Source organism: Chiloscyllium plagiosum, chromosome 40 (assembly GCF_004010195.1).
Source record: "Chiloscyllium plagiosum isolate BGI_BamShark_2017 chromosome 40, ASM401019v2, whole genome shotgun sequence".
NCBI lineage: Eukaryota > Metazoa > Chordata > Chondrichthyes > Orectolobiformes > Hemiscylliidae > Chiloscyllium > Chiloscyllium plagiosum.
Window position 1 is genome coordinate 10,276,576 of NC_057749.1, and position 17,959 is coordinate 10,294,534.

The 17,959-nt window shown below is 43.2% G+C and overlaps 1 protein-coding gene across 3 annotated transcripts in view; it reads left to right on the forward strand.

Annotated features, from left to right (window-relative positions):
* Window positions 1-17,959, forward strand: part of duox (dual oxidase) — a 91,047-nt gene that overhangs the window by 9,614 nt on the left and 63,474 nt on the right. For 2 of the 3 annotated variants that reach the window (XM_043680278.1, XM_043680276.1), the window contains exons 3-11: window positions 1,337-1,420; window positions 4,272-4,436; window positions 6,063-6,250; window positions 8,292-8,493; window positions 11,810-11,976; window positions 12,412-12,472; window positions 12,589-12,685; window positions 14,616-14,706; window positions 17,308-17,410. In XM_043680278.1, the coding sequence (XP_043536213.1) occupies window positions 1,337-1,420; window positions 4,272-4,436; window positions 6,063-6,250; window positions 8,292-8,493; window positions 11,810-11,976; window positions 12,412-12,472; window positions 12,589-12,685; window positions 14,616-14,706; window positions 17,308-17,410 (1,158 nt within the window). The remainder of the gene's footprint in view (window positions 1-1,336; window positions 1,421-4,271; window positions 4,437-6,062; window positions 6,251-8,291; window positions 8,494-11,809; window positions 11,977-12,411; window positions 12,473-12,588; window positions 12,686-14,615; window positions 14,707-17,307; window positions 17,411-17,959) is intronic. The other variant, XM_043680277.1, reaches the window with a different exon arrangement.

The following is a 17,959-nucleotide window of genomic DNA, read 5'->3' on the forward strand; positions in this document are numbered from 1 at the left end:
TGGGAATCTGGAATTCACCGCCTGAAAAGGTGGTAGAGGCAGAAATTCTCATAATATTTAAGATTTACATTGCTGGGATTGAAGGATTTGAACTGTAGGGAGAGGCTATATTGTTCTGGAGCATTGGTAGCTGAGGGTTGACCTTACATAGGTTTATAAAATCATGAGGGGCATGGATAGGGTGATAGCCAATTTTATTTTCCCAGGGAAGGGGAGTCCAAAACCAGGAGCCATAGGCTTAAGGTGGAAAGGGAAAGATTTAAAAGACCTAAGGGCCAACTTTGTCGTGCAGAGGGTGGTACGTGTATAGAATGAGCTACCAGAGGAAGTGGTACAATTACAACATTTAAAAGGCATCTAGATGGGTTGTATGAATAGGAAGGGTTTAGAGGGATATGGGCCAAGTGCTGACAAATGGGAATAGGTTAATTTAGGACAACTGGTACTGAAGGGTCTGTTTCGGTGCCGTGCAATTCTATGACTTTATGATTCCAAGTATCCAGGTGAACACAAGAAATGTGAAGCTATGAGCCAAGTGCTGGAAAATGGGATTAAAATAGTTAGGTGGTTGGCTTTGCAGACTCAATGGACTGAAGAGCCTTTTTATGTGCTGTAGATCCTCTATGACTCTATAGGTACCACTGTTAGCTCTTAAATATTTTTAATCAACCATGCTTTAATCAGACATGTGGCACACCTCTAGAGCAGGTGGGACTTCCTGACTCAGAGGTAGGAACAATGCAACTATGCCACCCTACCTCCTCTAGCTCTTGTACTTACTCTCTCTTGGTGGGAATATGGATGCCCTTGGCCCTGCCAGGGATTTATTGTCCATCGTTAATCTTTCCTGGGGTTGTCTCTACCTTGACATTGCAGACCAACACCCATATTCCAACAACAATTTATTTTATGTTGTAAAACCGATCTGATAACAAATCAGTTGCTTGTTTATTGATGAACCTACTTGGGCTTTTAAGGACTCGAGTCACGAGGTGGGACTTAAAGCCAGGACCTTGTGCTTCAAGGGCCAGAGTGTTCTCCACAGCTTAACTCTTACTGCTTGGTCCCCACCTTCCCCATCACTCTCACTGCTCTCTTCTCATATCCCTGCAATTGACTCCATGTACTTATTGTAATGTTCAAAATTTTAAAGTGCAGTCATGCTCTCAATCACATTGAGTTGTTCTTTAATGAATTATAAACCATTTTCTCATGTGCATAGATTTCTTCTGTTGTTAATCAGAACTTCCTTCACTTGTCAATATTTATTTAACAAGACGTGAGTGATTAATCTAAGCACTTTCATGTTGGTCACTTAATGTCTTGTCTTTCTAAGCTGCTCAGCAGAATATCAACTGGGAGACACAGAGATATGATGGATGGTATAACAACCTTGCCTTTCATAGCCGAGGAGCAGCTGGTAAGAAGCTATCTCTTTTTCACGCTCTGTCATTTTAAATTCACAAGCAAATATCTAACTCATCTTTAGCTTGAAATAGTTCCAAATGTTTAGGTTGGATGTTAATATCAGTGATATACAGTATGGAATCAGTGGAGCTTGAATTAAGAACTTGAATGGGGGTTGTTATCAATGCAAGTCCCTAATATGGGGCAAACGCTGTATCCACGGAGTCAGTTACCCCAGTTTCAGTTACCCGCGGTTTACTGTGGCCCAAATATATTACAGGGAACGTTCCAGAACCAGGGACCAGGGGGGCTGCCAGGAAGGTAAATATCCCAATTAAATGATTGGGTTCCTTCCTATCTGCAGTTTTGGGTTTCCACGGTAGTTCTTAGAACACATTCCCCCACGGGTAGGGGGGTGGGGGAGGGGAGGCCTACTGTACTCCCCAGTGTGCATGGTTTTCTCATGACTTGCAATCTGAAAGTTTACTTCCTGAAGGCAAAGTCACCACCGTCCCTAGATGGAAAGAGAGAGACATATGGCGAGTTCAACCTGAGGGTCATCACTTCTCAGGCAAAGTTGAGAAAGCAGAGCCTTCATTGCAACCTCGGCTACTACAGGAATTGAACCCACAGTGTTGGCATTACTCTCTATCACAAACCAGCCATCCAACAAACTGAACCATCAGTTACTATCGAATCACTCATTTGTAGGGAACCTAAACATTGTTAGGAGGAAACAAGAAGTCAAAGATTTTTGTCTTGAACTCATTGGGACCAGGAAGCAAGAAGCAAACTAGAGAAAAGGGAGTTCTGAAGGTTATTTAAGGGACACCCTTTTGTACAACATGAGAAGAGGATATGGATGGGTTGGGCCATTATTAGCATGGGGATGTGGCAAGAACAGTTAACTGTCACTCTCAGTTCTCAGGCCAGGCAGGTAGATTCTGATTGGTCAGGATAATACAATCTGACCGATCAAGTCCACTTGCCTGGTTTGAGAACTAAGATTGACAGCTAACTACTCTTGCTGTATATCCATGCTCAATCTCTCCTCATGCCGTCCACTCTTTCTAGTCTGTTTTTTTTTGTGTGTCCTATTGCCCGTGGAGTGCAAGGCAAAGAGTTTCAACTTCTTCTCTCCCCAATATTACAGAATCTTAAAATCTGCAGCACAGAAGGAGCCATTATATCTGTGCTGGCTGAAAAGGAGTTATCCAGTCAAAAGCCACTTTCTGTCACTTGGTCAGTAGTCCTGCAGATACAGCACCAGAGCTGTATTTCCAAGATTTGTTTCTTTGAATGCAATGAGTTTTTCAGTTGCAACTACTTTTTTTCAGGCAATGAGTTTCAGGCCTCCGCCACCTTCTGGGTGATAAATAAAAGTTTTCTGAACTCCCCTAATGCCTTTAATTTTATCTATCCTTGTTATTGACCCCAGTGTTAACAAAAACAAGTCCTTCCTTTCACCTAGGTTCCTCAAGTTTATACACCTCATTGGAATCCTACCTTAGTGCCAAATCAAACCCGCTCAACTTGTCCAAGTTCTCCTCATAGCTAAAATTCTCCAATGCTGACAGAATTCTTGTAAATCTCAAGACTAGTGCAGTCAGTCTTTCCTGTAATGTTGGAACTGGATGCAGTACTGTAGCTGTGATCTATCCAGTGTTATATACAGGGCTGCTTAGTACTACCACAATGTGGGTACAGCTCCTTGTGTAGATATTTTCAATTCAGGCACATCTCTGGACCTCTTATTCATTGCATCGCTGTTAAGGGCATCCTTTACTGCTCACCCCTAATTGCCCTTGTGAATTAAGAGTTAACCAAGTTGCTTTGGATTGGATGGATACTTCCTTCGCTGAAGGGCTGTAGTGAACCAGATGGATTTGTGCAACCTCTGATGATAATTTCATGCTTATAATGCATAGCTTGCAAATCCAGATTTACCATTCAAGTTCCACCGATGGCCACAATAGGGTTTGAATGAGTCCAGCTACAGCATTAGCTTAGAGCACAGTGTTACTGGCCCAACGATGTGACCACTATACTGCCATTTTCCCCAGTTTGCCTGGGTAAGACCTGCCTCCATTAAAGCAGCTACAAATTTACCGTCGAATTAATAGTCTTAACAATGTGAAGTCTGAATTGCTGCTTTGCTTTTAGTGTCTAGCATTTCCAGCTATGCTTTACAGAAGCAAGAGGTGCAAAGCTATCGCACTTCAGGGATGCAGCAGAAGGTCAGCACGGTGGCTCAGTGGTTAGCACTGCTACCTCACAGCACCAGGGGCATGGGTTTGATTCCAGCCTTGGCGACTGTCTGTGTGGAGTTTGAATGTTCTCCCTGTGCCTGCACCTGCAGGTGCTTTGGTTTCCTCCCACAGTTCAAAGATATGTAGGTTAGCTGGATTAGCTATGCTAAATTGCCTGTTGTGTCTGGGGATGTGCAGGCTAGGTGGATTAATTATGGGGAAATGTGGGGTTACAGGGATTGGGTGATGCTCCTTGGTGGGTTGGTATGGGCTGAATGGCCTGCTTCCACAATATAGGGATTCTATGACTTAAGAAGTGTGATCGCAGTGGGATTATAGCCCGGTGCAGGCAATCAGTTGGGATGAAAGTATCTGGGATGAAACACCCTGATGTTTGTAGCCAATCCCCACTCTCTGCAGCTGAAGGTCCCTATTGTAATGGGAGTTGTTTGTTGTTTTTGGCAAAGGGCTGTTTGCTGAACCATGCACTACTGTACCTGATAATTTCTCAGGAGACAGGTTGTGCACAGGTGTAATTATTGCAGTGCATGGTTGGTCAGTCAAAGTAATCTCCTTCCGCCCCTGTGAAAAGACAATGCGTGTTTCTTTCTGCAGAATCACCGTTTATGCGCCGGTTGCCTGCTAGGTATGCAGATGGGGTGTACCAGGCTTTGAGTGAGCCCAAAGTACCGAATGCACGAATCCTCAGTAATATCATATCAAATGGATCATCAGGACTTTCATCCATCACGAATAGCACGGTGCTGAGTGTTTTCTTTGGTAAGGATTCAGTTTATGAGGATGCACACAATTCCAGTGCTACAGGAACATGGGGAGAAGGTTGCCTATGACTGCTCTCTGTGCTACTTGTGCTTACAACCCAACCACCAGGCCTTCATAAGCACAGTTACTGCCCACAGTGCCCAGAGAGAAGCTTCCCCTCGTATCATCAATTCATTTTTTATAAATTTGCTCACGGAATGTGAGTATCTCTGCCCATCCCTAATTGCCCAGAGGGGCAGTTAGGAGTCAATCACATTGCTGTGGGTCTGGAGTCACGTGTAGGCCAGACCAGGTAAGGATGGCAGATTTCCCACTCTAAAGGGCATTATCTAACCAGATGGGATCTTCCCCCTGACAATTCACAGGGTACAGTGTGGAAACAGACCATCCAACCTCAACAAGTCCACACTGACTCACGGAAGAGTAACCCACTCAGACCCATGCCCCTACCCCCCATTACTCTACATTTCTCCTGAATAATGCACCTAACCTACACATGCCTGAACATTAAGGGCAATTTGGCACGGCCAATTCACCTGACCTGCACGTCTTTGGACTGTGGGAGGAAACTGGAGCACCCGGAGGAAGCCCACACAGATACGGGGAGAATGTGCAAACTCCCACAGACAGTTGCCCGAGACTGGAATCAATCCTGGGTCCCTGGCACTGTGAGGTAGCAGTGCTAACCACTGAGCCATCGTGCCTCCCCTGACATTGGTTTCCTGGTCATTGTTAAACCCTTAATTCCAGATTTTTTCTATTGAATTCAAATTTTAATGCATCTGCCACGGCAGGATTTGAACCCAGATGCACAGAACATTAGCTGAGTTTCTGGATTAACCATAATGCTACTAAGCTATTGCCTCCCACTTCCATCTTATCGATTTGCCAGAACCTTTAGTTTCTCTGTTGCATAATGTGAGAGGAATGGGAAGTAGAATCAAGATGGTTGTTGGATAGTTTGGAAAGTTTATGTTTTAGGAATTCCTCTTATTTAAGACATACTTGAGAAAAGGAATGTCCTGGTTTCTAAATACAGTGACATTGTAAATGTATGTCTCCATAATGGAACTGCTGGTAAAATGCAAAGTTTATCTTCATAGCTATTTTTTCTACCTGTCTATCCATTCTTGTGATTTTTGTCAGCTTAGTTCATGCAGTTCAATTACAAAGTTCACTAGAATTATTGTAAAGTAGCTCTTTCCCCACAACAAAAAGAACTCTTGAGCCGGGGAAATTCATTTTGAAATGGAGCATGTGCACCTTGAATGTAAATCAGGCAATAAATTAACAGCGATGTGCTACAAATGATCAGAGATAGGGCCCATGCAGAGAAGAGAAACGTTTGGAACAAAGATGAATGATTTAGATCCCAGCATCATGTGCAAACTGACAAGGTGTTTGTTGATCAGTATAATAGAATTGGAAAAGTGATTGTTTTCCGCTAGTGAGCAAGTTATTCAACTGGGATAAATACCAAGGTGAATGTTACACTGCATCAAGAAATCTTGAGACTTGTCCCTAGTTTGAGAGGAGTCTCTTTAATAGATTTACTGGTTTTGTTTTGAATGAGAAATTACATGATAAAAAACCATTATATTTTGCTCTTCCAAACTTCAACAGGATACCATGTAATGTTTGAGATTTTAGACACAAGGCATCCTGCCTGTCCTCCTGAGTTTCTGGATGTTGTGATTCCGCATGGCGACACGGTATTCGATCCCAATGGGACAGAGAGTGTGAGGCTGCTGTTTCAACGCAGCGGGTGGGATCACCAATCAGGGCATAGCCCCAACAACCCGAGGAACCAGGTAAGACGGGTATGTGGAGAAGAAAGTTCAGGAACACATCAGAACCTTTAACCAATCAAAGTAATGCCCTCTAGCTCCCCCCACCAAAGGTGTGTACAGAAGGGACAGGTGACACCAGCTGGATGGGCACACAGGAGGCTGGAACAACACAGCGAGCTCAGACACATCAGGAGGTGGAGAAGTTAACATTTCGGGTGTAACCTTCATTCAGGCTATGCCTGAACTGTCAAGTTCTCCACCTCTTGATGCTATCTGGCCTGCTGTGTTCTTCCAGCCTCCTGCCTGTCTACTTTGTATCCAGCATCTGCAGACATTTTGTTCCTAACCAGCTGGATGGGAGAAGACTTCAGAATCTGCCCTCCATCTTCTCCTTTTTGCGTGGACCTTTGAGGTCCATACGCAGCAGCACTTTCTGAAACCAAATGACAACACAACGCTTAGAGGGAATGACAGGAAGGAAGCAGCACTGCTGAGATCAGCACATTCCCCGCGCTGTGACATCAGCACCAGTGCATGCACAGAGGACCCACTGTTACGTCGTGTTTAAAAATGACAGACAGTCCCTTGTGCTACCTCAGCCACTCCCTAACGAGCTCCCTGGTGGCTTCTCTTTCCCAAGCCTGAAAGTTGGTGCTTGGAGCGATGTTTGAAAGCACTTTGATAAACAAGGTGTTTGGAACTCTCTTCCAAAGGTGAATGCTGGATTTGTTGTTAATTTTATATCTGAGATAGGTGGCATTTTGTGAAGCAAAGGTATGAAAGGATAAGGGCCAAAGGCAGATATATGGAGTTCAGCCACACAGAAACATAGAAACATTGAAGATAGGAACAGGAGGAAGCCATTCGGCCCTTTGAACCTGCCCTGCCATTCATCGCAATCATGGCTGATTGTCCAATTCAATAACCTAATCCTGCTTTCTCTCCATAACCTTCAATCCCATTTACGCCAAGTGCTATATCTAGCTGACTCTTGAATACACTTAATGTTTTGGCATCAACTACTTCCTGTGGTAATGAATTCCACAGGCTCACCACTCTCTGGGTTAAGAAATGTCTCTTTGTCTCTGTTCTAAATGGTCCACCCCAAATCCTCAGTGTGATGCCTGGTTCCCGACACACTCACCATCAGGAACATCCTCCCTGCACCTATCCAATGTGGCCCTGTTAGAATTTATAAGTTCCTATGAGACCCCCCCCCCCCCTCACTCTTCTGAACTCCAGCCAAAACAATCCTAACCCAGTCAACCTCTCTTCATACATCAGTCCCATCATCCCCGGAATCAGCCTGGATAAACCTTCACTGCACTCCCCTCGGGAGCAGGACCATCCTTCCTCAGAAAAGGAGACTGAAAATGCACCCAATATCTGAACCTTGTTGTGATTACATTATTAGTTGAATTCTTATTTTACTTTGCACTACCCGTTAAGGTATTGTCCATATTTATTTATGCAGGTGTTGACCTGATTTTGTTTGTGTAGAGGTGGAAAGATTGAGAATATTACACATTCATGTTAGGTTTATAGAATATTGGTGTCTCAGTTAGTGTCCATACCTCAACAATGTTGCCAATTGGAGGCCATAAGGGACAAGCAAAGTAAATTATTATGTGCATACCTTGCCTTTAAAAGAGTTCACCAGTAACGACTCTACATGATGTGTGTACGCACTGTTGCGACTCTGCCTGACAGTGTGTTATGGGTTTACAAGCTGTGCACACAGAAAGGAATTGATTTGGTGTAAAGTCTGCTTCGTAACTTATAATGTGTTTTACCATTTTAATTGAACTAGCCCACAGGTCGATCAGTCCTTGAAAAGCTATTGATTATTAGACCCTCGTTGTCATAGCAATGATTGCAAACATGGCTTGTAAGCGAAAGATTAAAGAAGGAAAGCAGCAGGCTACACCAGGAGTAAGCAGATCCGTGAAGCAATGAACCAGTTGGAGAGAGAAAACTAAATCAGAAGGACTTTATAACATTTTCTTTCTCTTTGGCTTGCCCTTAATGAATCATTTTAATCCACTCCATTGATTTCCAACAGGTCAATGAAGTTACCGCATGGATAGATGGAAGCTCCATTTACGGATCGTCCCATTCTTGGTGTGACGAGTTACGGAGTTTCTCTGGTGGCCGACTTGCTTCGGGCTCGGACCCACTGCTTCCGAAACCAAGCACTGGAAAGTTGCCTATGTGGAATCACCCTGATCCAGCCACTGGCCAGACTGGCCTTCAAGGATTTTACGGTGAATATACAATATTTTGAACTTGTGACAAGTGGATAATGGCAATTAGTCATTATAATTTGTTCTAAGTACTGCTGTGCTCAGTATCATGCCAATGTAAAGCAGATAGATGCAGTAGCATTGAATAGCTGCCAACATTGTATTGTTCAATTTCATTAAGGGCAAAATCTAGGAAACCACCACTCATGGATTAATGTTTGCTTGTGTTAGGCACGTTTTATCTATTAAATGCAATTCAACTTGCTTATCAACCTTAAAATGTTTCACATAATTAGAGTTCTGAGTACACATAATCTATATAAATAATTAAAGTCAACTTTGTGAATTAGTTTTCTGAGGACATAACAAAAAAGATTAATGAGTGCAGGGTTTTAGACATTGTCTACATGGACTTTAGTAAAGCCTTCATAAGGTTCTGCATGGTAGACTGATTAGTGAAGTTAGATCACATGGGATTCAGGGAGAGGTTGCCAATTGGAGATAAAGTTAGCTTAATGATAGAGGGTTGTTTTTCAGACTGGAGGCCTGTGACCAACAGTGTTCTGCAGGGATCAGTGCTGGGTTTACTTTTGTTTGTAATTTACATAAACAATTTGGGATGAGAAGTTAGTATGTATGGTTAGTAAGTTTGTGGATGATACCAAACTTGGAGGTATTCAAGATTCACAAATTCAATCAATAAGCACATCGACCTGGACCCAATATACCGACCACTGCAACAGACAGCTGGAACTGACACCCGGAAGCGGCAGATTCAAACCACTATAAATGCCGGAGGAAACAACACCGAAACGTTTCACAGGAGGCTCCCAAGCACTGAGGATGTCACCTAGACAGGGGACGAAACGTCTGCAACACAAATTCCCAGCTCGGCGAACAGAACCACAACAACTTGGAGGTATAGTTGACAATGAAGAAGATTATCTGAGGCCTTGATTAATTGAGCCAATGGGCTGAGGAGTGGCAGATGGAGTTGGATTTGGACAAATGTGAGGCATTGCATTTTGGTAAAACAAACGAGGGCAGGACATATACAGTTAATGGTAGGGCCCTGGATAATGTTGTAAAATAGTGACCTTGGAGTTCAGGTACACAGTTCTTTGAAAGTTGCATCATAGGTAGACAGGGTAGTTAAGAAAGACCATTTAGCATGCATGCCTTCATTGCTCAGACCACTGAGTGTAGGATTGGGAAGTCATGCTAAGGCTGTATAGGGATTGGTGAGATCACTTCTGGAGCACTGTGTCCAGTTCTGGTCGCATTGCTATAGGAGGGATATTATAAAGCTGGAGAGGGTTCAGAAAAGACTGACCAGGATGTTGCTGGGACTGGAAGAGTTGACTTATAAGGATAGGCTGGGAGTTTTTTCACTGGAGTGCAGGAGGTTGAAGGGTGACCTTACAAAGCTTTATAGAATTATGAGGGGCACAGATAAGGTGACTAGCAAATGTCTTTTCCTGAGGGTGGGTGAGTTCAAAAGTAGGGGGGGGGGGGCATATTTGAAGGTAGAGAAGAAAGATTTAAAGGGACTTGAGGGGCAACTTTTTCACATGGTGGGTGGTTCATGTGTGGAATCAACTGCCAGAGGAAGTGGTAGATGCAGGTACAGTTACAACATTTAAAAAACATTTGGACATGTACATGAATAAGAAAGGTTTAGATGGCCAAATGGAGGCAATTGGGACTGGTTTAGTTTGGGAAACTGGTCGGCATGGATGAATTGGACGAAAGGGTCTGTTTCCATGCTGTATGTCTCTATGACTAACCTCTCACAAGGTAACTAAACTGGTTAGAGTGTTACTGAGAAACCTAACATCTTAACATCGTGGGCGGCACGGTGGCACAGTGGTTAGCACTGCTGCCTCACAGCGCCAGAGACCCGGGTTCAATTCCCGCCTCAGGCGACTGACTGTGTGGAGTTTGCACATTCTCCCCGTGTCTGCGTGGGTTTCCTCCGGGTGCTCCGGTTTCCTCCCACAGTCCAAAGATGTGCAGGTCAGGTGAATTGGCCATGCTAAATTGCCCGTAGTGTTAGGTAAGGGGTAAATGTAGGGGTATGGGTGGGTTGCGCTTCGGCGGGTCGGTGTGGACTTGTTGGGCCGAAGGGCCTGTTTCCACACTGTAAGTAATCTAATCTAATCTAATCTAATCTAATCTTAAGAAAATGGGAAAATGATTATTAAATGGTAAAACCATCATGGAATAAGACATGGGTGCCATTTTTCTCATTGAGCTTTTGAACTCAGCTCATCATTGTTCGACAAGGCGAAATTTGGAAACCAACTGTTCTACTGCGTGGAAAGGTAAAACTAACAGGAGAGGCATTTCCATTGTGTCTCTATCTATTCCCATGAAATAACCTTACAGGAGGCTTGGGGAAAAAATGCATTCACTTCCTATCTCACCCACAATTATTTAATATCTGTGGGAGATGAAGACCAGGAGAAGAATATGACTTTCTGCACCCCCAGATCTGATTGCGTATTGGTGCCAATTAAATCCCTGACACCTGAGGCTTCCTTGGGCCGTCCAACTATCCATGTCACATGACCAAACACAGGCTTTGCCAAGTTCTAATAGTAGCAAAATCCAGAGTCTGTAGTGAAGAGAGCTAGAAAATCCAACAGTACTGTCCATTTTCTGTAGCATCTTCAGATTTGTGACTTATCAACTTTGCCAATCCTACAGTACACTATGGGGGGGCGGGGGGCATACAACTTCTCAACAGCCCTCTTCACATTTTATGTTTTGGGGGACAAAGAGGGGAAAGAAGAGAAGACATGAACATTGTTAGCTTTATTTGATCAACTACATAGAAAGAGGTTTCTTAATGAGGATATAATTGTAGATACGTTCTCACCAACCTGTTCAGAGATAAAAATCACACAACACCAGGTCATAGTCCAACAGGTTTAATTGGAAGCACACTAGCTTTCGGAGCGACCCTCTTTCATCAGGTGAGTGTCAATACTTCACAATCACATGATGAAGGAGCGTCGCTCCGAAAGCTAGTGTGCTTCCAATTAAACCTGTTGGACTATGACCTGGTGTGATGTGATTTTTAACTTTGTACACCCCAGTCCAACACCGGCATCTCCGAATCATGACTGTTCAGAGATGTTATTGTACACCTCTGGAGTAGGTATGACCTTAATACAGGTTACCTAGTCTAGAATTAGGGACACAACCACTGCATCACAGAACCTTCAAGGGTATAATTGTATTCTGGTGCAAATTCTCTGCAAGGAAATAGAATAAACAAAAACTCCAGTGAGCCTCTGGCAATTGTTGAATGAAGGTACCAATTCTGTTCTAGATTTTGGAAATGCAGCAGCCAATGAAAGCCCATTCATCATGGCAGAGAGCGTCATTTGGTTCCGCTATCACAATTACCTGGCTTCTCAGTTTGAAGCTCAGAACTCCTCATGGTCGGATGAAGATATATTCCAGCACGCCAGAAAGTGGGTGATTGCCTCGTTCCAGGTAATTTGGTGAAAACACAAATTTACAATCAATGCTATATATAAACCACACTGTTAACATCAGCCTTTGTTTCAAATCTCATCGTCACCTTACTTTGTAGCCCCCACCCACTCAACAACCTCCGAGGTCTCTATATCCTCCCACTCTGGCCTCTTATCCACCCCGATTTTAATTATTCCAGTATTGGCAAACATACCCTCACCCACCAAGATGCAGGATCTAGAGTTCCTTTTACAAACCTCTTGTCCCCTTCTGAAAATCAACCACTTCAACTGAAGTCACCATTCCTCAATATCTCTACATGTACCAAATGTTGCTGATTCCAGTCTTGAGTTGTTTTAAAGACATTATTTATTCAGATGCCAAGCTGGTGTTCCATGCCAAGTATAAACTCAACCTGTACTTCTCCTCTAACCATTAACTTCATCTTTGCAGAACATTGTACTTTATGAGTGGTTACCAAAATACCTGGGAACAAACATATCTGATTATACTGGTAAGATGCCTGAAATGTGATTATCTCAGATGCAAAAAGTTAAAAGGAAAACTTTCTGTGCTGGTTCAGTTCAGTTTCTCTCTTCAAGACTGTAAATCTTTTCCTGGGTTTCACAGGGTACAAGACGTTTGTTGATCCTGGCATCTCGCCCGAGTTTCAAGCTGCTGCCATCAGATTTAGTGCCAGTCTGGTACCTCCAGGGGTTTACATGAGGTAACAAGGAGTTGATACGCCATTGTTGTTTGTTTTAGCATTATTTGTTTCCTTTATTTTCCAATATGGTATTTATTGGCTCTGATTTCTTAAATTTCCACTTGGACTGTTATCCCTTCCAGATAGATGTCACACCTGACCCAGTGGTTGGCTGTCTTGCTTATGAAAGATTGAGGGATTTGAGCTTGTCTTTTACTGACTCGAGTGCAGTGCCGAAGGAGTGTTGTACTGTTAACAGTTCATCTAATAGATGACTCATTGAACTGTTTATCTAACTCTTGGTTTGGACAGATGTAAAATATCAGCACATGGAGAATTCCCTAGCACACTGCTGCCATTAACCTCTCAACAAAAACAATGAAAATAGATTATTTGATCATTTATCTCATTATTATATTATTTATGGGATCTTACAATGGGCTCCCATGTTTCTTACATCATAGCAGTAACAATGCTCCAAAAGCCTGCATTTTGTCTTTAAAGTCCCTTTCTTAAAATAAATGTTTCTTCCATGGAATGTGGGTGTCGCTGGCAGGGCCAACATTATTGCCCACCTCTAATTACCCTGCAGGGGGTGCTGGTGAGCTGCCTTCTTGAACTGCTTGGTCCATGCGGTGTAGAGAGACCCACAATGCTTTTAGGGAGGGAATTCCAGGATTTCAATCCAATCTCAGTGAAGGAATGGCGATATAGTTTTTAGCTTGGGCTGACAAGTTGGCAAGTATCATTCGAGTCGCTCAAGTACAAGAGAGAATCTAACCATCACTCCTTGACATTCATTGACATCACCATCACTGAATCCCCCACGACCGACAACCTGGGGGTTATCATTGACCAGAAACTGAACTGGATTAACTGTAGAAATACCAAAGCTACAAGAGCAGGTCAGAGGCTAGGAATCCTGCAGCGTGTAACTCACCTTCTGACTCCCAAAAGCCTGTATACCATCCACATAGCACAAGCAAGTGAGAGGATAGAATATTCCCCATTGAGCTGGATGGGTGCAGCTCAAACAACATTCAAGAGGCTTGACACCATCCAGCCCACCTCATTGGTGCATGAACATTCACTCCTTGCAGCACCGATGCTCAAGAGCAGCAAAGATCCTGAGAAAGCAGCTTCCAAATCTCTGACAATCCGACTAGAAGGACAAGGGCAGTAGATACGCCTACATGATTCCCTCCATTCACCATCCTACTTGGAAATATATCACTGTTCCTTCATTGTCACTGGGTCAAAATCCTGGAATTCCCTCCCCAAAGGCACTGTGAGTCTACCTACAGCACATGGATAGCAGCGGTCCAAGAAGGGGCAGCTCACCACCACCTTCTCAAGGGCAACTAGGGATGGGCAATCTCTGCTGGTACAGCCAGCGACACCCACATCCTGTGAATGAATTTTTAGACAAAGCCACTGTGGTGTGTGATCTGGAGGGAACTCGCAGGGCGTACTGTTCCATCCTCCAGTTGAACAGGGAAGTGCATTCGGTATGTTCTGCCCTCACTGAGGTTCCTTTTGACATCTGATTGGGTCATCATCCCACTCCCAGGATCTGGTTAACATGATCTGATTTGAATTTGGTTTGCTTTATTGTTGTCACACGCACCCAAGTACAGTGAAAAGCTTTGTTTTGCAAGCAGTACACGCAGATCATAGCAGACAAGGATGTGCAGATAATAGGGTGCCTAGACAGAGGGAAGCAGACAGGTTACACTGGACAGGAGGCGTGCAAAACAAAATCAACATTATTTGAAGTTAGAGAGGTTCATTCAGCAGTCTGATCAAAGCAGGGAAGAAGCTGTTCTTGAACCTGTTGGGTACATGTGTTTAGGTTTCTATACCTTCTTCTCTACAAGCTTTTATATCATAGTTTCAGCAAGTCATCTTTTTACTGATGTCTGGAAGTTTTTTTAATTTCGGTTCATTACAGAAACAGGACTTGTGCATTCCGTAATGTCACCACCATCGACAACAGGGGGTCTCCTGCACTTCGAGTGTGCAACAACTTCTGGAGAAGACAGGTACAGAATTCAAATAGTCAAACTCCTAAGCTCATATGCAGTAATGGACTAGGAATGGTGGAGGCAATTGTAATTCTCAACAGCTTTTCTATGCCTCTACTCTTTGATGGCAAAATATGATGCAAGGACACCATGGCAGACTTTTATAAAACACCAGTTTGATCTCAACTAGAGTATCGTGTCCATTTCTGGGCACTGGATATTCGAGAAAGAGAGAGAGAGAGCAGCCATGGTTTTAATGTGAGTAATTCCAAGGATCAGGGAGTAAGATTATGAGGATAGTAGAGGGTGCCCCCCTTTTGAGAAGATTGAGAAGATATGTAATACAAAACATGGAAGCATTGTAAACTGTGAGGGGGATGGTGTAGAACTCCAAAGGACATAGACAAGTTGGTGGAGTAGGCAAGTTAGTGTCATGTTAGTAGGGAGAGCGTGGACAGAGAGTCCAAATAGGGGGCAATATGATCAGTATGTTCATTCCTAAGTATTTGTGGAATTTGTTAATCTTCAGCTGGGGAGTTGGGAGGTGATAGCCTAGTTGTATTATCACTAGACTATTCATCCAGAGACCTTGGTAATGTCCTGGGGAGAAGAATCCTGAAAGAACTGCAGATGACAGAAATCAGATACAAAACAGAAGTTGCTAGAAAAGCTGAGCAGGTGTGGCAGCATCTGTGGAAACAAAGCAGAGTTAACATTTCAGGTCCAGTGACCCTTCAAATTTTCAAGAAACTCTGACTCAAATCTGCCATGGCAGATGGTGGAATTTGAATTCAATTAAAAAAAAATATCTGGGGTTAAGGATCTAATGATGACCATGAAGCCATTGCTGATTGTCAAAAAACCCCATGTCTTCACTAATACCCTTCAGGGAAGGAAATCTGCCATCCTTACTTGGTCTGGCCTCCATGTGACTCCAGCCCCAGAGCAATTTGGTTGACTCTCACCTGCCCCTCTGGGAAGTTAGGGTGGGTAATAAATACTGCCCTGGCCAGCAACATCCACTCCCTGCAAATGAATTTGTAAAAATCTAAAGTAATGCGCAGTTGTGGGCTCCCCATTCCAGCACGGACATGATTGCTTTGAAGAGAGTGCAGGATAGATTTTGCAAAATTAGTTCCCAGGATAAGTAACTTCTGTTGTGAAGACAGATTGAAGGATTTGAGACTGTTCTCCTTCAGGAGGAGCAGGCTAACAGGAGATTTGATAGATGTTTTCAAAGTCATGGGGTTTCTGGATAGAATGGATGGGGAGAGATTGTTCCTGCTCATGAATGAGAAGGCAGACCTTTAAAGTGTTTCACAAGCGCAGCAAATGTGTTGTGACGAAAATCTTTTTTTAACTCAGCGAGTAATTCGGGTCTGGATCCTCTGCCTGAACGTGTGGTGGAGGCAGATTTAGTTGAGGCATTCAAGAGGTCATCGATTGATTATTTAATTAGAGACCTTGCCCAAGAGTCCAGGGAAAAGGCAGGAGAATGGCATTTCATCATTCTGCCCAATGGTTTGCTGGTGTAGATGCATTTGGCCAATGGCCTCATTTTGTGCTGTGATTGATAGAGCTCTTCAAATCAAGAGAAGCCTGGACAGAGTGTACATTGAAAGATTGTTGCTGGTGGCGGAAAGTTCCGGAACCCAAGGGCGCTGGTTTAAAGTGATTGACAACAGAACCAGAGATGACATGATGAAACTGTTTTACATGGCAAGTGGAGAGAATCTGGAATGTTCTGTTTGAGACTGCGGTAGAAGTTGACTTAGTTGTGGCTTTCTAAAGGAAATTGAATAATTATCTATAAGGAGAAAATTGGCGAAGCCATGGGGGTAAAGATAGGGGAGTGAGATTCACCAAATCATTTTCGCAGAGAGCTGGCATGGATGGGATGGGTTAAATGGCCTTCTTCTGAGTTAGGTCTATTCTGTGGTTGAACAGTGCTCCTGTCACTTACCTTGCTGGTCCTGATGCACTTCACCAAGTGATTGTGTCGCTGGTACATAGGTCATTGTTAAATGTGGCTATCTGCTTTCAGCAGGTCTTTATAGCCTTTCCGTGTCCTGTTTTCGTATTTTGGGGAGCAAGATTTTCAAACTGAAACTTAATAAAGACTTACGAACTGTCGTCAGTGATACAACCTGTGTTGGACACAGCCCAATCCCCAAACAGAAGAAGTGTGTCTTCGGTCTTTTAAAAAGAATGTCAGAACCATCCTCTCCGACAGTTGAACAAGGACAAGTAGGGATGGGCAATAAATGCTGGCCTTGCCAGGGACGCCCACATCCTGTGAATAGATATTTTAAAAATTGCAAGATATTGCTCAACCATGAACATTACTTTAGTCAGGCACAAAAACATTCAATGACATAATTGAGGGACAGGTGCCAATTGTTGACAAATGGGACTAGGTTAATTTAGGATATCTGGTTGGCATGGACGAGTTGGACTGAAGGGTCTGCTTCCGTGCTGTCCAGCTCTGTGATGCTATGACTCTAAATGAATGATATAAATTTTAATCCTTAGAAGATGCTCTCTGCCTTTTCAACAGGTTTTTGTTGAAGTTGTAAAGAGTGCAGAAGGTTGGAAGGTTAATTGAGTTTTTTCTTTCAGAAGGCAAATCTTCAAACCGGAACTGATATGGAGGAGCTGATTTTTGGGATGGCATCTCAAATCGCTGAGAAAGCAGACAATATTATTGTGGAAGATCTCAGAGGTGATCTGTTTATTGAGTGTTTTTGTTTACCAAATTCTTTCAAGACAATCCAGTGATAGTCAGTGAGAGATTCTGGGTCAGCCATTGTAATGGAAAGGAACTGCAATTGTACCATCAGTATTCAAACCTCTGGACTGCAACATGCGTGTAAAAGTGTATGTTGCCATAACGACTTGAATCCCTGATTGGATTACAGCACACCTCATCAACATTGCAACAGTGCCATAAATCTAACGGGCAATTATTAAGAACTAATTATAAAATGAATTAGGACATTGTTTTTCTTTCAACAGAACTCATTATATGTGGTTAGAGTTAAAAATCGCACAACACCAGGTTATAGTCCAACAGGTGTAATTGGAAGCACACTAGCTTTCGGAGCGTCACTCCTTCATCAGGTGGTAGTGGAGGGCTCAATCCTAACACACAGAATTTATAGCAAAAATTTACAGTGTGATATAACTGAAATTATACATTGGAAAATTGATTGTCTGTTAAGCCTTTCATCTGTTAGAATACCGTGATAGTTTCACTTCTTTCATGTGTAAA